The sequence below is a fragment of the Lissotriton helveticus genome, chromosome 10 (genome assembly GCF_964261635.1).
Source record: "Lissotriton helveticus chromosome 10, aLisHel1.1, whole genome shotgun sequence".
Taxonomy (NCBI): domain Eukaryota; kingdom Metazoa; phylum Chordata; class Amphibia; order Caudata; family Salamandridae; genus Lissotriton; species Lissotriton helveticus.
In genome coordinates this window covers 1,106,760,560-1,106,783,704 of record NC_136071.1, presented here as the reverse complement: position 1 = coordinate 1,106,783,704, position 23,145 = coordinate 1,106,760,560, and the positions used below count along the sequence as shown (strand labels likewise).

The following is a 23,145-nucleotide window of genomic DNA, read 5'->3' as shown; positions in this document are numbered from 1 at the left end:
TACTCGATTCATTATGCTACTCACACATTACCTATTATTAGACTATTCACGTTAGCCTGCTGAACCTCGATTCCCCCTCCCCCTGTAACTTTTAGATACTGTCTTAAGCCATCCCTTTTAGCCTAAGTTCTCTTGATTTTTATCGTAGCCGTACGAAAGACTCAGAATCGTATTATATTAACGCTTATTGGATTGTTTTTCGACACTGTATTAGCATTTGACTGCTATCTGATCATGCTACTGAACTCTATGTTGCACCCAATATTATGTTGCGTCACCCTCATGCTATCCTCACCCCTTGTTTCTGTGAAGCGCTCTGATATCTGTAAAGATCTTGTTCGCGCTATATAAAACTCTGAATAAATAAATAAATAAATAAAAGAGGCTGTAAGTGCTGCTCTGACAGAGGCGCGTGTGGAATTCAAAATCTGCGGAATAACTCATTAGAAGCCGAAGAGAGGGGGTGCTGTCCTGCTGAGAAGCAGACCACCCGACCCCCAGGTCTCACTAAACATGGTGCTGTTCAAAGGCGTCACCTCCGAGCACCTGTTCTCATTGTTTCTTTAAAAGCTCTTTGGGGATACCCACGTATTACATTTTTTGCTGTGAGTATTTTACTTTTTTCTGATTTATTTAATGAACGGCTTTGAAAAACAAGCAACCATTGGCAAAGCCAATAAGTCTCCACTTTGAATGGCGCTAGCCAACCTTTTGGCTTTACCAGTGCATTGTGGCAATGCTGAACAGCATCAGCAAAAAAGAAGGAAATGGAAAGCAACACAGAGAGAGCATGGGGTGATATGATATGAGAGGGGGTGCAAGAAAAAACATCCGCTCCCTCAGAATGTTGAAAGCAAAAGAAACTAGCATTTGCAATGCAATAGGTCCCGCAGTTACGCGAGTTTGAGCATTGCAAATAACAATGCCCTTTATATTTGTTTTCGTTTTAAAAACATAAATAAAAGGCATTGTCATTTACAATGGCGATAGCTTAAACCTGCTTAACTGCGAGACCTATTGCATTGCAAATGCTTGTTTACTGCTCGCAATAGTATGGTTCAGTATGTATTTCACATACTATGTTCCATATACATTTATTTCCCTTTTGGGAAAACCAAACTTTTTCAATCTACCCAAAAATAAACTTGTTGTATGAAAAATACCTAACTAATAACACATGTATTATTGTCTTATATAACATTCTTGTTATTCTGGTGTCAGTCACAAAAAGAACAGGAGCTTCAGCCTCTAGTATTATATCACATCACTATATCTCCTGGATGGTAATATTGGGTCGAGTTGCACGCTTCGCTGTGAGCTGCACAGTGTAGTATTCTATCTATTACCATTGTCGAATTTAGACAAGGGCCATGCTTCACAAGAGGGTGAAACCTTAAGAGGGGCAAGATGCCCCTCCCCTCTCTTAACAAATGCAGTAAATAGCATATTACAGTGTCAACATCTGAATGTGTGGATCATGCTATTTCCTTTTGTAACATGTTTTTGTTTAAAAATATATTTTACCTAAACCAAGGGTTTACCTTTGTACAATAAGTCATAAATCACTTTGAAATGTTGATTTGTTGATTACTCTTTGTAAAGTCCTCATGTATGTGTCAGACAATAAACAGCGTATTTTTCTTCTCCTGTCAATTTCACTGCACTATGGTAGTAATTTAGAATTTGATATGTGCATTGGTAACTTCATGGTAGTTGGTTAATCCAAAGTTAAGCACCTTAAACAAAGTATGCAAAAACAGCCCTGAGGAGCTCAAAGCTGGACTCAGAAACTCAAATACTCATCTGGTCTGTAATTTGGACAAGAACTTTGTATCAATTATTTATATCAGCGGAGCGGCCGGTAAGTTTTAGAGGGAGGGGGGGCGTACAGGAAGCACACATACACATAACTCACAACCATGCATGCTCACACACACGTGCGCGTACACTCACACACACACACACACACTCACACACACACACACTCACACACTCACACTCACTCTCTCACACTCACTCTCTCACACTCACACACACACACACACACACTCACACTCACACACACTCACACACTCACTCTCTCACACTCTCTCACTCACACACTCTCTCTCACACACACACTCTCATTCACAACACTCTTTCCCATACATTCATGCACGCACCAAACAATTTAAAAGGAAAACAAAACACACTTACCTTCAGCCAAACTCTGCGCTGCCTCTGCGGTTCTAGGTTCTTGAAGGCTTGGGACTGCTGTCTTCCCTCATTGGCTGACCCAGTCCCAACGTCATCACAGAGTGGGATGGGGTCAGTGAGACTTCTTACCTCGCCCTACTCTGTGATGTAGTGACACTTGACCATGGGCGCTTCAGGGCTTAACGCCTTTGCAGGGCATTCCATTGAGTGGGCAGGGCCGCGTCGCCCAACAGACGTGCACAGCACTACGAAGGTAGTGCTCATGACGGTCTTTGGCCAACAGAAGCAGCGTAGGGGTTCAAACTGAAGCACCCAGGTGTGAGGCAATCAGTGACGCTACCGCTCATCACTGAGGGGAGGGCTTCAGCAACCTTTGCTGAGCTGAGGACGTCATGCCCACCAGAGCTGTGACTTTCTCAGTCCAGCAAAGTTCCGTTAAGGAGGCCATAAGCCAGTGCTAAATGCGCATGTCTGGCTCCTGGCTGCTTGAACTGAAAGTGAACAGTGTCTGTCAGGCTGACCTTTGCTCAGCCTGACAGACACTGTTCCTACTGGGCAAAAGGTGGAGGGGCGTGGCCCCTCTGCCCAAATGGACCGACTACACCTGTGTATCCGATATATCTGTCAAGGGTATTTGTACAGTTTAATACTATTATTTCATAATTCTACGCCCTTCTCAAACGTTTCGCTCAGCTGTCTGTTTTTCATTATCCACTGAAAGTATGTTTATCTGTTGTAATATTTTGATTTAGATGCAAGAATTCTGGTCAGAAGGGACAATCACTCCAAAGACTCGCTGCTGGGCACAGGGTATGGATGGCTGGCGACCATTACAAGCTATTCCCCAGCTGAAATGGTGTTTGTTGGCCAGTGGACAGGCTGTGCTGAATGAGACGGACCTTGCCACTCTGATTCTGAACATGCTGATCACTATGTGTTCATACTTTCCAAGCAGGTACAAAAAAGTGTGTTTGCCTCCCTTCTCAATACTTTTTGAAAAATGCAAATGTTATTGATGGAAGTTCTGACTCACATTAATTGAATTTGTAAAGTTTGAAATTCAATAATTTATCTTTTGACCAGTTGCACTTCAATGGATTATATGTAAATAAATGGGGGATTAATAGCTCGTATTCTTTTGTGTGTGTTTGTTTTAGTTAAGATAGTGTCACTGTTGTATCCTACATATTTATTTTCTGAATAGAGATTGCATTATTATATTCTAACATTTCAGCTGCAATCATCAGGACATTCCAATCTACCACTGTGCCACTAGCATTGCAAATTATCTTTTTTCAGAAGTGGGCTTTTCATTTACCTCACAGCCTGCAGCAAGAACAGTGGCAGCCATGCAAGACTGGTAGCTTTGATTGGGAAGCTCTATTATGGAAGAAAACAGACAATAAATACTTAGGACTATAATAGACCCAGGTGCCTTCAACAGTGAGACATAAGGCAGTTTGAGTTGGTTAAATACAGCAGTCTTTCGCCCAATGAGAGAGGTTTGGTTTGATCAGAATATTAAAGCCCTCAAGTAAAGTCCCTGGTCATAAAATGGTCAGTGACATGGTCTCACGACAAAACATGCAGAGAAGGGCCTGGACCACCAAGATTCCGAACAAGGTGGCGAAGAAGACTTGGAGCTGGAATACATTAGTGCAGCTAGAAATGTGGTGTTATTAGGGGTAGTTACTTAGGGTGTGGTGCTCACTTGATAAATATAGGACGCTGGCTTAGTATCAGGTGCACACTTATTTAAGTGATGCACCTTGCGCTAATTCAGAAAACCCTTATGGTGATTTTAGTGTTCTTTGATAACCATAGAAAGCTCTCAAAGTTGTTGCTGTGTAAAGCAGCCTTCAGGCTTAGCTTGAAGGAGTGTTAAACAGCGTGTTTTACCAGTTTAATCATGCAGTGTATGTTAATCGAAAAAGAACTACACCGTGTTTATATAAAAATAATTATTTTATTACACAACACACTCACTAACATATTGGTTTATCTTCTACATGGAGATATTAACACAATACACAAAAACACTTCAATTGCAATAAGGTAAGCAGCACAAAATACAGTGGTCTCCAGGGTAGACCAAACCACATATTAAGAAAGTTGAATGCGAACTGCAAAGGAGGACTGGACTTGCACCAGGAAACTCAGGGAAGGCTGTGTGCGGAGTGGGAACACAGCTACGTGCCCAGTGGAAGTCAAGGGAGAAGTTCCAGAGGACCCCAAGGAACTCACTTGGAGGATGGAAGGTTGCAGAGCCACCCCACCAGTTGATACCCCAGAGACCAGGGAATCCAGGTGCATAGGCGTGAAGACATGTCAGAAATCTCTGTAGACGACAATGGAAGACTTGGAGAAAGGTGCCTCTGGAGAAGGTGAAAACGTCCAGTGGATTCCAAGAGTGGATTCTGGAAGGTGAAGAACCTGCAAGCTGATGGGACAGGGTCTATGCCACTCAGGAGTGACCTGGAGGCACTGAATAGTAATGCCCACCGATGTCAGAGGGTTCAGACGAGTTGCCGGAGACCTTGTCGCTGCAGCTGTGAGGACCATGCGATGCTGATGAAGACCAGGAGCTGTGCATGAGCCATCCCACATGGGGTGTCGGTGAATGGGGAGTCGGTGTGCGGTGGGAGCACCGACAAGCATTGGTAGCCGCAACTGGTGTGGAGAACAAAAAAGGAGCATCGTTGGAACCAGCTAGGTCCAAAGGACTCGACAACAGCTGGAGAGGCAGAGCAGCCCCTGAGCAAGCAGGGGAGCCCACTGAAGCAGGAGAAGACCCTCAGGAGGACCCATAGGCTAAAAGGCACAGGAGTCGGGAGAGAACCTCGAGCAGCTCTCCAAGAAGGAAGGCGTGTGGTGCAGAGGATGCTGTACTTGGCAGGAAGAGATGCTGGAGGCTGGAGAAGTCAGTGGGATGTCCGGAACAGCAGACCAGTCAGCTTCGTTGTGGTGCCTGCAATTGCAGCAGAGTGGCTCCTTTACTCCAAGGGAGATTACTTTGGGTGTCCTTGATGCCGAGGGTTTGGTGAAGATCCTGGAAGAAGCACAGACACAGAAGACTTGCAGAACAGCGAGACCAGGAGCAGCAGGAGTCTTCCTTGGTGCAGTCTCGGTTCCATGCGAAGTCCAAGTGTCCATAAGGTTGAAAAGTGAAGTGGTTACAGGCTTGAGTCTTTTCCCATGACGAATCTAAGGAACCACCAACAGGTAAGCCTTTACCCTAGGACTCCGGGGTCCCTCTCACAGGAGGGGCTGGACAGAGGGAAGATACTCCACAATGTCCTTTGTCCAGTTTTATGCCAGAGCAGGAGCCAAGGGCTTCCTGAACTGGCTAAAACTGGAGTATGAAAGGAAGGCACCAAATGTGCCCTTCAAAGCAGTCTGGTGGCGCTAGCAAGCGCCCCCACTCCAGCCCAATACACAAAGTTCTGTCTGGGAGGTGGTCACACTTCCCTTTGACAGGAAACCTATTGTTCTACCTTCCCCTGCTCGAGCTCAGCTCAGCAGCAGGAGGGACAAATCATGTCTGTGGTCAGCAGCAGCACTAGCCTGCTGTCAGAACCTGAGAGGCTGTTACAGCGATTACAGGAGGGTACCCCAAGGGAGCACCCCAGTACATGGGATCATAATTCCAACAATGTATCCCGCATTGGAGTATGATTCCAACATATTTAATACCAAACATGACCTGTTGCTGGGCAGCCACTATATAGTTAGACAGCTTGTATTGACTGATGCCCACTATATGTTTTCAAATGGCTGACCACACGTACAGAGCTTGGAGAATCGACTCTGGAGTTTGTAGGGGTGTTCTGCTCATGCAGGGGCACACTCACACTTCTAGCCAAGCACCCTGCCCTCAGGACTGAAAGCCCTGCCTTAGGGGTAACTTATAGATTTTAAGTATAGTGACCTCGGCTATAAGGAAACTTATGTCTGTTGTGAGGTTCACACACCAACACACAGGCTGCAATGGCAGGCCTGTAGTCACAGTTTGAGTGGTTTCTCATGGATGGCACAATACATGCTGCTGCCCATGGGAAACCCCTGGGTACCTTAGTACCATATACTAGGGACTTACAAGGGTACACATGTAGTCAATTGTGGATGTACACAAGTACTTACCATGATCAATTTAGGGAGAAAGAACAGTGACTCGGGTCCTGATTAGAAGGATCCCAGTCAGACTAGGTCAAAAGCAGATGACACCAAGCAAAAGTTGGGTTACCATGAAAGCAGATCCTACTTTCCTACAATGGGATTTGGAGCAACAAATCCTGAGTGTTATGACTAAAACAGTATGTAGGGGAATTGCTACTGTTGTCACAAGAAATGTTAATAAAGGGAGAATGTTATCACAAATAATGAATTTAGAAGAATGCTTCAATTGAGTAGCCATCATAACAAATGAACAACATAAAGTCAGCACGTCAATTTTTTTTAAACTGCCATGGAAGTAAATTGTAAAAAGTTTTTTTGAAAAAACTTAGTTTGGGTTAAGGCTAAGATTAATATTATAGTCAAGATAGAGTTCTTAAAGGCTAGGTTTAGGATAGGCTCTTGTGGTGATTGTGAGCAGTGTGTTGGTTATTTATAGGGGGTGGGATAGCTTCTGACAGATACTTCTAACCACTGGTTCCTCACCTTGGTAATACCCCCAGTCGCAATTTTGGATCTGGAATTTTTCTCAGCATGGTCCCGCTTGCATGCAGGTAGCATTGTATGGTTCTGAATTTACTTCATCCCGCCCCAGAAGTGATGCCGAAACCACATATACGCGTTACCCAAGCATGCTGACATTAGCTCCATTCTTTCCATAAGCCTCTCCACACACCGTAAGACTTTGGGCTTTAAACCATGTAGAAACTGTCACAAACAAATGTTTGCAGTCTATGCCTGTTCACTGTAGGGTCTGCTTTGATATCAAGGCTGACACCCAACCCGACTTAAAACACAGTGCGACGATCTACTCTGGTCCCTGCTGCATCGATGCCGGCACAGATAGCGTTTATGTTTCAGGTGGAACCTATTGTCTTATCTAACTCTGAGGTGAACCCGACTCAGCCTGGACTGATGCCCTCTACAGGCCTCATCACAATTTGTCCACCCACATTCTGACTGACAGAACGCCATTACCTAGAACTCCTCCGGTAGTACTTCAGATTTCTCAGACTCTGAAGTATTGAACATAGTCAGGATGATACTGGAGATGATGGGGATGATGCATTCCATTACTATGGTAATGAAAATTTTTATATGGATCTTCAGCGTGCCAATGGGCTGAACTCCTCACTAGACTTTGGGTTGAGTTTCACCTCAGTCTTTCTACAGAGGAATCAGCCTCCTATCCAGTGGCTCTCAGGCCGGCTGGAGCTCCTGTACGTTGAGATCAAAAGTAATGTCCTGATGAAAGTCCTTAAACTTGAGCTGGCCTCCACGGAACTGGTACTTCCTTTCAGTGAAGCCCTGACAGAAACACTAAGACACTAATGCCATGTGGCACTGCAACAAGCAGGGCGTACTGCATTCTGTGCCCTATTCCAGGAGGCCCTGTACCTCTGCAGGGCATCTCCTCAGTTAAGAAGCATCTGGCATGATATTGAATTGCCAGGGCATGCAAGCTCAGTTGTGGACACCTGGTGGATCAATCAATAGTGGCAGTTAAACCCCGAAGGGGTGAGGGGAATTTTTCCGCAAAGGGGAAATCCTGGTCTAGATCAGTTTGTCACTACATACTGCACGCTGGAGTTCCAAAGAATACTCTTTCTCTCAAATGCCCTCCACCTGCAATGAAGCTTAGGGCTCTTGCTTGCCTTTCTGCCTCTACCTCTCTATCCAAGAGATCTGAGGAAGATTAGGAATGACTGGCACCAAGACCTACTAATGGCTTAGGAGTAGGCCAGGAGAGTGTTACCCAGAACTTCCAGACATGAACATCTGTCCTCCCATCAAGTTACTACTTCAGGAGGATCTTCTCTTAGAGCAGTAGGGCAAGATCCTGGGTTGGGCCTGTGTTACCTACACCACCCATGCGTGGGGATTGAGCAGCTATCATTGACTGCTATTGATCTTCTTTCCAAGGTAGTGAGGTCATTCTAGTTGCCAGGCATCCTTCTCAGAAAACTGTTTATGCAGAACACTGAAATACGTTTATAGCCTATATATACGCAGCCCCTAATAGTCTATCTGTGTACGTCTGCCACTCCGAGTTGGGGCTCCCTTATATCGCAGATTTAATAAAGATGGTGCCTATTCTCCTATGGCATAGGTTATAGACAAAACCCGAGACTAAGTTAAACCGGGACATTTTAGCAGGAGCCTTAGTGATTCCATGGCTGAGGTTCATCAGAAATTTTATGTCCGATCTCGGTCATTTGGAATATTATAGTAATCCAAAATCCATGCAATCTATCAGTAGAAAGAAACTAAAGAGAGAGGGTCTCCTACATCTGGATTCCATAAGACTATCAGCAGAAAGCTTGAAGCCCTCTGTTATGCATAATCAATTGGTCTAAACTTAATTTAGTATTCAGTCTTATTTGTTATTTGTACCTGGTGGCTGTGATAGGTTTTTACTAATGCGTTTTAGATGTAGTATCTTCCACAGGCTCGTGAGTTTTCCGGTTGTAAATGATTGGTCCCGAGAACTAAGCCTGTGCCCATGTGACAACTGCTCAGAGCAATCGACAATACACGTGATCCTTTTTGTAGATTTCATAGTAACTTAAGGAAAGTCTGGATTGTTCCAATATTAAAAGCGCTTGGGCTGAGACAATGCCGTCCAGCATTGTTGGTGTTACAGCTTCTGGACGTTGTACATAGGGCCTGGAGGGTAGGCATGTTCCTAAAAAAAGTAGTTAGCCACAGGAAACTTATGACATATTAATCATGGATCTTAATACCATTGCTTGCATTATTACTTTTTATAGTATATAGGCCCTGCGTATGAATTTTTACTGCATTTAATGTATGAATTGTCTTTTTAATATATGTACTTTTATGATTGTCTCAAAAAACAATCGACTAAAGTCTTTTGAATGAATGAATGAATGAGATTTATAGCCTAATGTGAATACCTATATAATCACAGTGAGCAATAAAGACAACCTGGTGACACACACTACATTCTCCAATAGTTAACACATCCAAACACAAAGGCTGAGGGCACAGTGTCAATATGGAACAGTATCTTTTGATGTCGGTGTACAGGTTTTTTTTCATGAAAGAGGTTTGGAACTCGAGGAGGAGGATGGCCACAAAGTTTAGTGGAATGGGTGGTAGCTTATGGCAAATCAACGTACTCCGTATGTGCATGGATTTAGGAGAGTGCTTACAGCAGGATGGTGCAAGTAGATGGCACCAATCTTTAGTTGTGTCCATTTTTGTTTTATTTCCAGCTCTAAAAGGTCCTCTTTTATCCCCAAGAAGAATGTCCTTATGTTCTGATTAGCAAGTGCTAATTTTACATTTCAGTCTCAAGAAAAAAAAACACGCACTGGTACGAGTTTGCATTTGAGCAATATTTTACTCAGTTGCTTTTGTGCTAGTAGCATCAAACATTTTTCGGGGTTTGAAAGTGCAGATCAAAATTGTAAATAATTATTGATAAAAGGATTTTTTTCTCAAAACCACCTTGTCATGCAGCTAGCTCCTGTAAGCAGTAAGTTCCTTGACCTTCCTAAGTAAAAATAAATGTTGAGACTTTTTGAGGTTATCGTTACAGGTGAAGGGGTACCTTAACATTTTCACCTGCTCTCTCTTTGACATAACACCTTTCCCATACCCCTCAATGGAAGGCTTGATAAGACCACCTCAACCACTTTGCATAGGTCCGGGTTGCAGTGTTAGATCCCAGAGAGACCTTATTTTTCTTGTCCAAGGTCTGGTAAGGGTCAGCCTCGAAGTCTCATTCCTCAGAATCATACATATCCTAGAAAGAAAAAAAGAGCCAGCACAGGAAGAGAAGGTGGCAGGATAACAATACCTCTTGAAGTAACTCTAGGTCTTGAGGTAAGTCACTGTCTCACTCTGCCTCCAGCAGACTCTTACTTGGAAACAGAGCTTGTTGACATTACTCTGTCCAAGAAGTCCATTCCAGCGGTACCTCCGACTCTGGTGCCTGCAGTAAGGTCTTTTCTGGATACGTTGCTGTCTCTACCATACACTGCACTGATGCTGGCTTATCTGAAATTCCAAATGCCTGGAACTGACCTGGCTCAGTTCCTCAACACCATAATCACATTATTCATACAGACTGCTGTCCCATCTGGTATGCCTCCTGGTCCCATGTGTCCATTTGCGGTTTTGTTTGGGTTTCTGCCAGCCAGCCGGCCCTCAGCGCCATTTGACCTAAGCTCTCCCAGTCATGGAATGCCTGGGCCAGCAGCTGGACCCATCCGGGCCATGCGGCCTTCACTCTTGGCCACTCCATTGGTGCCATTACCAACACCTCCATGGGCACCATCAACGATTTCAGTGACTCCAAAGGAATAGGAACACCATCTGAAAACCTAACAATTTTATTGCCATATCGGAGAGAGGCTCAGACATTAACTGATCAAGCCAGGTACAGGGAACTGTTATGTTGGGCTTGGATCATCTCCCGCTGCCTGACCCTGTCGTTCATGGGGAGAGGTGTGGCGCCGCGGCGACTGACGCTGGAATCTGGGGATCACGGTTCGATCCCCGGCTCCGGCGGCAGGTTAGCCCAGCACCATGTGACTCTGGGCAATAGCTTGCTTAATCTTCCCGACGGCCCCCAGCGCCTAGAGACCCTTACGGGTGATTGTGCGCTTTACAAATGTGGATTATTATTATTATGATGATGACAGCAATGAGGTGGCAAGTTTGCTGCCCCTCTGTCTCTGGACACAGCTAACTGCCTGGCGTTATGGAATGCTAGCGTGCTGAACACATCTCCTGAGATAAAAACAGAATGCCCTGCGAGTCCGGCTCCTGCAAAAAGCGATGTCTTTCCATTGCACTCTGAGTAAGGTAGTGGTGGTATTGGAATTACCCCTGCCCACAATATAAACCAAATTCAATATCTTGATCAGGGTCTTTCAGCTGTTTTGACAACGCCTAAACATCTGTTGGCCTTTAATGAGATCTTGCTTAGCTGTATAAAAGCAGCTTGGGCCATGCTGTAAGCCTATCGCTCACCAGAAGGTCTTGTGGAGCAAGCCTCGTCTTCACAAAGCAAAATCCAGGCACGTTTCCAATGGGACAGATAATCCAAAAAGCTGGAGGTTGTTAAGAAGAAAATGTTCTATGCTGGCAGCTTGGCCCTCAGATGAATGAGCATAACCGGTCTGCTTGTCAGTTATTGCCATGCCTTAAAGAATATGGCCAAGTTGGTGGTTCTGAGCCCGCTGGACCAATATTTTGCAGGAGTGGTGAGGGAGGGGCAGGAAAAATTATTTCGGCTGGCATGGACACAATGGCCAGGAGCTTTGTTTCCTCCATGGTCCTTACAAGGCATGCTTGGTTTCAACTACCAAGATCTTTGAGAGATGTGCAAGCAAGCTTTATGGTTATGACATTTGATGGGGCTTGCCTGTTTAGAGATGACGCTGACCCGACCTTGGAAAGATTTAAGATCGGGCGAGCTACTATCCGGTCCTTGCCTAGTGGCAATTCTGGAAGTCCCTGGGCTTTTCCAAAGACTTTTCCTTTCAACAGCCTTAGCCCTCCCAGCCTGCTCAGTAGCTTGATGCCAAAGGAAAGTGGCATCAAGCCCAGCAGCCCCCCATCCACATCCTAAAACATCGTTTGGAAAGCTACTTTAGCGTCCCCTTGACTGATGCATGTGCGGCCAGTTAAGTGGCTGGTAATCTCCTTTTTTTATGATGGTAAAGCCATAATTTATGATCTATGGTACCTACACTTTATAGAAAGAGGATATGCCCTAACCTTCCAACAGGTTCCTCCACCAGATTTCTCCCCCTCAGTCACTTAACCGGAGTATCACCTTCATATTCTGTGAGATGGCAGCCCTACTGTAGAAAAGATCAGTGGAGTTGGTCGCAGAACTGGAAATTGAACTTGGGTACTACACTCAGTACTTCCTGGTTGCCAAGAAGGATGGCAGACTTTGTCCAATACTTGAAGTCAGGATCTTGAATTGTTTGCTGTGCAAGGAAAAGTTCAAGATGCTGTCCATGGCTCAGTTTATTCCAGTATTAGAAGCCGAAGACTGTATTTTGTCCTTGACCTGCAAGACACTTTTTGAAGCAGCGTATGCACATATTTTATCTTGAGCCTGTTATTATGCCATAGTGAGACCTTAATTTGGTCCTTGTGATTTTGATGTTCACACTTTTAGAACCTGTGCAAATCTGAGGTTGCGGACTCTTTAGTCAATGTTCCTCTTTCCAAATACATCTGTGCATTGCACCAGTGATCTGTAGGCACTGTTAGCACAGCAGCTGCATACCACCTTCTTTCCAGACAAGTTGGTACTCTGGATTCAGCCACCCCTACTCCCAAAAAGTGATAGTGTCCTTCATTGTGGAACAGTCCATCATGCTTCCCATGTTTTTCTCTGTCACACCACATGGAGGAGAGGCTTTACCTATGGGACCCCAAGAGAGCCTTTAGTCTCTATATCAATTGGAATAAGGAACACTGGGGTGGATGAACAACTAGTTGTATTCACCGGTGCAAAGACGAGGAAGGGAGTTCAGAACAGACTCTTTCAAGATGTATCGTTCTTTGTATGAACAAATGCAAAACCAAGTAGGAGGCCCCTGAGTACCTTAGGCTCAATCCTCAAGAGTTGTTACTGTAGGTAGGGAAGTTTGTGTGCATGACATATGTCAGGCTGCAACGTGGGTGTCTGTCCAATCCTTCACCAGACCCTTCTCTATCAATTTGCAGGTCCTCCGAGAGGGCCATTTTGCCTGCGTGGTTTTGCAGGACTTCCAAGAGTAAAGTTTGCTTCTCAGACCCACAGCTTTGGAGGGTACTGCTTTGGAATTTATTCAAAAGTGAGGAATCTGCAGTTAGAAGTATTGTTCAGAAGAACTAATTACCTTCTATGACAATTTTTCTGATGGTTACTGTATCTAACCACAGATTCCTCACTTGCTCATCTTGCTTCCTTTTCTATACAGTGGACATTTTGACAAGTTGTCAGAAATGTTCCATGTCAAATTATCACAATAGTGCTCTGTCACTGACACTTCGTCCAAGGCTGCAAAATGTTTTATGGTAAACTGACATTTGCGTGCAGATGTGACCTTTATATATGGTTCTGCACTGTCACTTCAGAAGGCGGGGTGAGGTTGCCACTGAGTCTGATGGCACAATTGTCAGCAAAGTAGAGCATCACTGCAAAGGTTTACGATCCGTTCTGCAAATGGGAATTCAAAAGTTGAAGTATCTGTGAATTGAGCACCCGCCGCAAGACCTTTACTAGAGTACGTTATGTGTTCTTTAGTCTCACTTAATGTATGCTTGGCTTACCAAACGAACAACCTTCTTTGGAATTCCTTTTTTGAATTTAGTCTGAATTTTTCCAATTTTTCTTTTTACTATATTGTACTGCCCCCAAATGCTGTACAGATTCTTGACTAAAATACCTCCCCTTGTGTGTAATGTTGTGACATGCCAAATACTTAACTTTGCTTACATTGTTCAGTGCCAGATACCTAGCCATACATTTCCCATGTTAAATACTTTGCATACATTAGGTACATTTGCCATGCCGTATATCTAGCCTTACATGTTGTATGTATATGCCATGACAAAATGATATCCTTGTGTAAACTTCACGTCATGTAAAATGATCATATACATTTTACACATGCCATTGTACATTACTAGCTTTACCTATTGTACCTGTGCAATGCTGAAGAGCCACCAATTACGTGTACCATACCTAGTCTTTCAGATAGTAAATATGCTATGCCTCTCATGTACTCATGTGTTCCATACCCTTTCATATAGTACTCGAGCTATGACTACTATTTGCCCAACATGCCTTACATATATCATTCCAAACAAATGTCAGAGTTATCTCAACAAAAATTAAAAGCTGTACAAACATCTGACTTGGCAGTAAAAAGGAGACATTTCCCATCATTAGCAGCACTTCTCCCACCCTTCACTCTTTCTTCCAAAATTTGCTCCCAAATGTTGTTGCGAAAGATGTTGTTTGCATGCAGATATTTAGTAAGGAAAACGTGTTTGCACAGTTCAGCATCCAAAGACAAAATTTCAGAGCAGTTATGACAATTGCCTTGTCTTGCTATGTTGAAAAGCCAAATGCCTTCTTTCATTTTAACTAGGTTTACTATGGCAAGAATCTGATTCTCGTGAATAGAAAATGCTTATTCTGTGTTTCTTAACAGTAAAGAAATATTTATTTTAGGGATGAAGACAATGCCATCATAAGGCCGTTGCCCAGGGTGAAAAGGCTGCTCTCAGATAACACTTGTCTTCCTCATATCATTCAGGTGAGGCATACATTCTGCTCTCCTAAATTATTGGTAGGAATATGTGGACACAGACTCACTTATAAACAAAGTAATGTTGTATCAATGTTCCCATTACCCCAAGTACAGTCATTTTTGTTATTTAGAGATAGTTAATTGATGTTTGCTCAATTTCAGATCTTAGTTGCAAGGTTTTCTATCTCCTACCCCTCCAAAGCAAGCAGCCTGGCCCATGGAAATTCATGCAGTCTGCTTTAAGGATTTACAGTGTAATAATTTCCACAAACACAATGGGCTCGGCTAAGCGAGAGCATGCTTGCACTATGGTTGGAGTGCTGCTTCACCACCTTTGCGGTTATGTGCCTCTTCAGTTACTTAGAAGAGTTTCTCTTTAAAGTAATTCCCTTTGAGCCAACTTCTGTAATCTGGATGGACAATAAGCAGGATCTCAAAATGTCTGTGTCAAAGGGTAAAAAAGTGAATAGTTTAATGGTATATGCACGCAATAAAACATCTTAATCTTCTTTAAAAGTTCACTGAAGTTTCCGAGAAGAATAGAACTACTTTGTCATACAGTCATGAGGGGTTCTTTAAAGAGTATGTTGCTTATTGAGGATGCATGATGAAATTTTATTGAACCTAAAACTATTATTTAAGTAGTTATATAGAACAATGCAGTCAATGTAAAATAAGAAACATTGAAACAATTTAGTCAATAAAGACCTTCACTCTGTCTTAATCACACTCAATAAATACATGGGGTGCCATAACAATATAAAGAGCTACCTCATGTCTAGCTCTTATTACAACCCACACAATTCATCATAGACCCTGTATTACATATTTTGATCATTTGTTTTATGGATATACTTTCACAAACTCCAACCATCACTTTCTGTGGCTAAGAAGGAGTTTAATCAAATATTATCAGACACATCGGGATACATATCTCTTGATCTCTTCTGAGCCATAATCTCTGCCCGCAGTGTCTGGCCTTTTTGTATACAAACTCATTTTAAGTTTACAAGAATTAAAAAGACAGGAAAGTAAAAAGGTTTGCATTCTTAAACAGAACTGGTATTGATTTTGGTTATTGCTAAGATCTTTGCCTGACATCAAATTTAGTACATTATCTCATCACCTGGCTCAAGACCTGGCTCTTCGAATGACCTCATTTGAGCTGCACACTCCTCCAACCTCGCCCCCCCACCTCGCTCCACGACTTGAGACCCTAACAGGTGAGTAGTGCACTCTATAAACCCCCTGATTGAGTGATTAATTTACTGTATCTTAAGAGCTCATGATTTGTTTTGAGCCATTGAGTTTTGAACTTTAAAAAAAAAAGGGTTTATCAATTGTTATATTGTAACAGATGTTGACAAGCTTAATACTATTAATTTTGCATTGTTTACAAAGCACTGTACCCATTTCTTTTTTTGCCCTATTTTCCGACATACCCCATTTTTGCAGGAAAACTACAAATATGCATTGTGAAGTTTGATAACAATGTAATCAGTCTCTCACTACTCTTCCAAACGTACTTTTGATATAGACAAGCTATTTGCCCTGGGCTCTTTGAAATATGGTACATCTATCATTTAATCCCCTATACATACAGACCATATTTCTTTTCACTTTATTGATGTAATGTAAAAAATAATTCTTGCTGAACATTACTCCTTGTACCTTGTCGGTCCTTATCCCATTCTGCACAGATTAAGTTTTCTGGCAAAGCTGTAGATTTGTAGTAAAGACTGTCACTAAGTAAACCTAGACTCTGGGTAATAAGGATTACTAGTAAGTAGATCATTCCTGTTGACAGTACAAATTAGCTGCATTGACAATTAATTTTTATAGCTGTAACCGGTGTGCTAGCTAGATCTGTGTTTTCTGATATGAGCAGACCATCCATGTTGCCCTGAATCCACTTTCCTTTTATCTAACACAAATCTTAAAACGTTTTTCATCTCCCAAGTGGCAATGCTTGTATCCTGTGTATGGTTTTTGAGTCCCAGGAGGTCTCTGCTCAGTGGTTTAGTCTTGTAGTTAAGCATTAGCCAAACTATCTGATAGATACATCTAGCCACAGATGTCTCACCTTTGAATTTCCAGACGTCAGGCTAGATCCAGGAGATTTTTCTTAGCAGTACCCCCTGCATGCTGGAAGGTTGTGTCGGTCAACTTCGGGTGATGTCGGCATTGTGTTCCTTGTCTTCGTGACGTCTGCATCATCAATATAACCGCCACTGGGCACGCTGACATCAGTTATTTTCTTTCCGCGCCAGCCGTGCAAGATCCGTCGAAGCAAGCTTACCCCCTTTCTTTTTCTCACAGACTTTTTTTTACTTTTTGTCGACTGCTTTTGGTGTGCTAGAGATGTCTAACAAGAAGACCTCGGGGTTCCCTGCGCCATGTCGGTCAAGGACCCTCATTTAGTGTGTTTCTTGTGCCTGGAGAGCGACCACGACACAAAGTTGTGCTCTGATTGCCGGGCCATGGCACCGAAAGCTTTGAGGGAGCGGTACATAAAGCTAATTGTAGCCCGGTGACCAGCGCCTCAGAAGTTGCCCCATCGGTCATGATCCCGGTCGAGAGGAAGGTCTGAGCACTGTTCCGATGGAGTGAAGACTTCTACTTCCATGTCATCAGTTAAGAAGCATCGCAAAAAATCATAAGAAGTTGAAGCTTGGTTTGACTTCCCCACGTCCGTCGTGTGGCGAGCCAGAATAACCTCAGCGTTCGAGGCTTCTTGGAGCTGGGTCCTGGGTAGGCTCTGCGTTTCTCTCTTACCGGGACTGGGAGCGACCCCCGCCCAACTTAAGGAGTAGCGACGATGGACAGGCAGGACGGGGATATGAAAATAGGCATCATCCCGCAAGTCCAGCGCTACCATTCACTCTCATGGGTCCAGGACAGATAGGACCTGAGCTAGGGTGAGCATCCTAAACTTCTCCTTTTTGAGGTAGTAGTTATGGGCTCTGAGGTCGAAGATAGGAAGAAGGCCTTCATCCTTCTTTGGGAACAGAAAATATCGGGAGTAACAACCACAGCCTATTTCTGGCCTGGAAACCCTCTCTATAGCTCCCTTGGCCAAGAGAGTTTTGACTTCCTCGTGGAGTAAGCCAAAGTGATCCTCCATCAACCGGTTGTACACTGGAAGCATGGATGGAGGGGTAGTCTTGAAGAGGAGGGAGTAGCCCCATCGGACCATTTGCAACACCCACCTGTCCATGGTGATGTCTCACCAGTGGTGCAGATGATGGCGTAATCTGAAAGAAACAGGTTAGTATTAGATTCCTTACCTTAGAATATCCCCAGGCGTCAGTCTGGATCCGGAAACTTTTGCGTAGCAGTACCCCTGCGCGTCGGTAGGCGTCGTCTGCAGGCGTCCCCTGCGGCTCCGCGTCGTCGGCGTCGTGCGCCGTGATGACGTCGCTGGAGTATATAGACGCCGCCTCCGCGCGCTGACGTCAGTTCTTCTTTTTTCCGCGCCAGTTAGCGCAGATCCGAAGAGCAGTACTCCGGTCTTTTGACCAAGTTTTTTGATAAACTCTAACTTCTTTCAGGTGCCGGTAGGATGCCCGGTTTTAAGAGTTGTGACGGGTGCGACCGCCTGATGTCGGTCACCGACCACCATCGACTCTGCCTCCGGTGTCTGGGCGCGGACCACGACGTGGAGTCCTGCGTTGACTGCCGGGCCTTGACGGGTAAGGCTAGACGGGAGCGGTCCCGCAAGCTGCTCGAGCTCCGGGTGTCGGCCCCACGTCGAGAGCGGTCCCGGTCCGGTCGGAGGTCGAGGGAGCGGTCGAGAGAGCGGTCGCGGAGCCGCCACGAGCGCTCCGGAAGTCGTCACCATTCCTCCGGTTCCTCAGGTAAGCGCAAGAAGTCGGGGCGTCATCATCGTACCCCCGACTCCCGCGCGATGCGGCCGGGGGTTCGGGTGGCCCCACCCCCGCGGCCCCGCGTGGGTCGCCGACGCCGCCTGCTCCATACCCGCCGGTCCCTGGGCAAGGCGCGTCGCGTGAGGAGGTAGAGGAGTTCCTCATGGCCATGAGGGCGCTGTCTCCTCCGGCGGGGCCTACGGCGCCTGCGGGCCCGTCGGTCCCGTCTGGAGGCCCGAGCGGTTCGGCTGGTCAACCGGCCTCTCCGGCGCCGATTCCATCGGGGCAACCCGTGGTGCCGCCTCCGCGCGGCGCCGTGACTCCGACGCCGGTTCCCTCTCCGAATCCGGACGCGGAGTCGGACCGGCGTCGTCCGACGCCGAGTCCGGCGCCGTTGGGGCCCATTAGCTCCGAGGAGCCGGTCTATATCGTTGATTCCAACTATGGCGATGAGGACGATTATGGAGAGGGTTGGGAGGGGTCTGAGGACCCTCTGTCACGAGAATGCCAGTACGATGTGGGCTGGCAAGGTGAATTGGGTGATGCCAGTGGCCTGGACGACTCGCCTAACCCTGGGTTTGTCTCGCCTCCCACTGTGGCGTCGGAGGCTGGGGCTGCCTATTCGGTGGTACTGATGAGGGCTGCCAAGGCCTTGAGCCTTGAGCTCCCCGTCGCTAAGGTGAAGCCTAACATCCTCACTGAGGTATTCAAACCGCAGTCATGTCCACAGGAGCCTCTGCTGCCGTTTAATGACGCCTTGACGGATGTCCTTTTGGGCACGTGGTCCAGGCCCGCTTCCGGTTCACCTGTGGATCGGAACGTTGCCAGGCGCCACCGTCCGTGTGCGGACGACCCTGCCTTCCTATCCACCCATCCCTCCCCTGAGAGTCTGGTGATCCAGGCCTCCACTTCCCAGTCCGCATTCCCGACGGCCCCGCCCGATCGGGAATCTAAGCGGTATGACCAGTACGGCAAGAAGGTCTTCTCGTCTCTGAGTCTGGGACTGCGGTCTTGCAACACCGCGTGCCTCTTGGGCCGCTATACCCACTCTCTGTGGGATACGGTCGCAGAGTGCTTGCCGCAATGCCCGCAGGAGGTACGGGACAAGCTCGGCCAGGCTTTGGTTGAAGGCCGAGACTCGGCGAGGTATTCCATACGGTGTGGTCTTGACACGACCGACTCGCTGGGCAGAGCAATGTCCACGACGGTGGCGATTCGTCGCCATGCTTGGCTGAGATCCGCCAACTTCTCGCCGGATGTCCAGAATGCCCTGATGGACATGCCATTCGACGGCAGTCGCCTGTTCGGCGACAAAGCGGACAACGCGCTTGAGCGCTTCAAGGACTCCAGGGTCACGGCCAAGTCCTTGGGTCTCTCGAGCCAGCGCCAGCAAACGGGTTCGTTTCGCTCCTTTCGTGGCCACGGAAGGGGCGGTCCCACACGTGCTGCCAGCCACGCACCGCAGAACGCTCCTCAGCGCGGTGGCGGCCGTGGATTCCGCCGTGGTGGCGGTCGGGGACAGCGGCGAGGTCAGTCCACACCTCCCCCCGCAGCAGCCTCCAAATCCTCCTAGTCCGAGCTTTCAGGCCCATGTGACGCCAGTGGGTGGCAGGGTTCGCCATCACCACTCCCGCTGGCGCACTATCACCTCGGACAGGTGGGTGCTGCAGCTCGTCCGAAGGGGCTACTCCCTCCCCTTCGAGACCACTCCTCCAGCCATGCCACCGCAGAACCACCGTGTGTCGGGGGACCACTTGACACTTCTGCAGGAGGAAGTTACGGCCCTCTTGGCCAAGGGGGCCATCGAGCGCGTTCCTGGGCCAGAAGTAGGGTGTGGTTGCTACTCCCACTACTTTCTGGTGCCCAAGAAGGACAAAGGGGGCCTACGTCCTATCTTGGACCTACGGAACGTCAACGGCTTCCTCCGGAAGGAGAGGTTCAAGATGTTGACTTTGGCTCAGGTCTTGGCTGCTCTAGACCCACAAGACTGGATGGTAGCGTTGGGACTTGCAGGATGCGTATTTTCACATCCCCGTCCTGCCGGCTCACCGGCGTTACCTGCGGTTCACGGTAGGCCACGAGCACTTTCAGTTTATCGTGCTCCCATTCGGCCTTACCAGCGCCCCACGGGTGTTCACGAAAGTGATGGCGGTGGTCGCAGCTCATCTGCGCCGGTTAGGGGTTTCAGTCTTCCCCTACCTCGACGACTGGTTGTTGAAGGAGGGCTCGCCCCAGACAGTCGTCCACCACCTTCAGATGACGGCAGACCTCCTGCACGAGCTGGGGTTTTCCATCAATGTGCCGAAATCACACCTGTGTCCCTCTCAAAAGCTCCTTTTCATCGGAGCGGTTCTCGACTCGGCGCAGTTTCGGGTTTATCCTCCGGAACGGCGGGTCCGGGATATTCAGGCCTTGATTCCCATCTTTCAGCCGTTGTCCCGGGTCTCAGTCAGGTTGACGCTGCGGCTTCTGGGGCTGATGGCCTCCTGCATCCTTCTGGTGCATCACGCCAGGTGGCGGATGCGGGCTCTGCAGTGCGACCTGAAGTTTCAGTGGGCCCAGCATCAGGGCAACCTATCCGACCATGTCCTGATCTCGGAGGGCACTGCGAGACAATTGCAGTGGTGGCTTACGGACCGCGATTGGGTCAGAGGCAGGTCCCTCTCCCTTCCCCAACCGGAGCACGTAGTTGTGACGGACGCGTCCCTCCAGGGCTGGGGAGGCCACTTGGGAGAGGCGGAGATCAGAGGCATCTGGTCTCCGGCGGAGTCCCGGCTCCATATCAACATGTTGGAGCTGCGGGCGATTCGCCTAGCACTGAAGGCATTCTTCCCATTTGTCAACGGGAGTGTGGTGCAGGTGTTCACGGACAACACCACCGCCATGTGGTACTGCAACAAACAGGGCGGTGTGGGGCCGTGGACCCTTTGCCAGGAGGCTCTGCGTCTCTGGCAATGGCTGGAACGTCAGAGCGTGACTCTGACGGTTCAACACCTGGCAGGTTCTCTGAACGCCAGGGCGGACGAACTCAGCCGTCGGTGCTCGGTGGATCACGAATGGCGTCTGAACTCGGACGTGGCGAGAGGCCTCTTTCTGCAATGGGGAGAGCCTTGGTTAGATCTATTCGCCACAGAAGAGAACGCGCAATGTCATCAGTTCTGCGCGTTGGAGTTTCCAAGACGGCACTCGCACGGCGACGCCTTTCGGCGCGAGTGGAGTTGCGGTCTGTTGTACGCCTTTCCGCCTATACCACTTCTGCCCAGAGTGCTGAAGAAGATCAGGCGCGACCGGGCCCAAGTTATCCTTGTGGCTCCGGACTGGGCTCGAAGATACTGGTATCCCGAGCTACTCAGCATGTCAGTCGGTCCCTCGATCCGCCTGCCCCTTCAGGAGGACCTTCTGTCGCAGCAGCAGGAGACGGTCCTCCACCCGAACCTGTCCAGCCTCCACCTCCATGCGTGGAGATTGAGCGGCGACAGTTGAGGCCATTCGACTTGCCTCCTGAAGTCTGTGATGTGATTCTGGCAGCCAGGCGTCCCTCCACAAAGTCGGTATACGCCTGCCGGTGGAACAGATTTGTGGCATGGTGCACAGCAAAGGCTGTGGATCCCCTTTCTGCCCCTCTTTCCGAGGTTCTCTTCTTCCTTCTTTCTCTTGCCCAGCAGGGCTCTGCTCTGGGCACTATCAAGGGCTACCTTTCTGCCCTTTCCGCCTTCTTAAGGCTACCTGATCAGCCATCTTTATTCAAGTCCCCTATTGTACTGAGATTCTTGAAAGGCATCACGCACATGTATCCACCTGTTCCGTTCGTGATGCCTCAGTGGGACTTGAACCTGGTTCTGACATTCTTGATGTGTGCTCCCTTTGAGCCGCTTCATTCCTGTCCTCTCCGTCTTCTCACTTTAAAGACGGCCTTCCTGGTTGCCATCACCTCTGCCAGGAGAGTGAGTGAGCTCCAGGCTCTTTCTGTTAAACCTCCTTTCTTGTCCGTTCATCCTGACAAGGTGGTTCTTAGAACTAGACCTTCTTTCCTGCCCAAAGTAGTTTCTGCTTTTCACATCGGGCAGTCCATCACCTTACCCTCCTTCTTCCCGCCTCCGCATCCTTCAAAAGATGAAGAGCGGCTCCATCGTCTGGACCCAAAACGTGCGCTTTCATTTTATATGGATCGCACACGCCAGTTCCGGGTGGATGACCAACTGTTTGTTGGCTACGTGGGTGAGAAGAAGGGAAGGGCGGTACAGAAACGGACCATCTCTCGGTGGGTCGTCCTGTGCATCAAAGCATGCTACTCTTTGGCTCGGAAGGAGCCTCCTGTTGGGCTGAGGGCCCATTCCACTCGGGCCACGGCGGCTACTACTGCCCTGGGCCGGGGAGTCCCTTTGCAGGACATTTGCCAGGCGGCTACGTGGGCCTCGCTGCACACCTTTGCGAGGCATTACTGCCTGGACAGTCAAGTCCGGAGGGACGGCTTCTTTGGCCGTTCGGTCCTCCAGGATTTTCTGGTGTAGGATTGTATTGGTTCGCAGACCCACCACCGGGGTTGGTATTGCTGGGGTATCTATTCTAAGGTAAGGAATCTAATACTAACCTGTTTCTTTCAGATGAACAAGTTA

General features: G+C 47.4%; 1 protein-coding gene across 2 annotated transcripts in view; it reads left to right on the top strand.

Moving 5' to 3' along the window:
* DNAJC13 (DnaJ heat shock protein family (Hsp40) member C13) overlaps nucleotides 1–23,145 on the top strand; it is a 1,517,524-nt gene that overhangs the window by 796,542 nt on the left and 697,837 nt on the right. For both annotated transcript variants that reach the window (XM_078663869.1, XM_078663868.1), the window contains 2 exons: nucleotides 2,949–3,151; nucleotides 14,585–14,669. In XM_078663869.1, coding sequence (XP_078519995.1) covers nucleotides 2,949–3,151; nucleotides 14,585–14,669 — 288 coding nt within the window. The remainder of the gene's footprint in view (nucleotides 1–2,948; nucleotides 3,152–14,584; nucleotides 14,670–23,145) is intronic.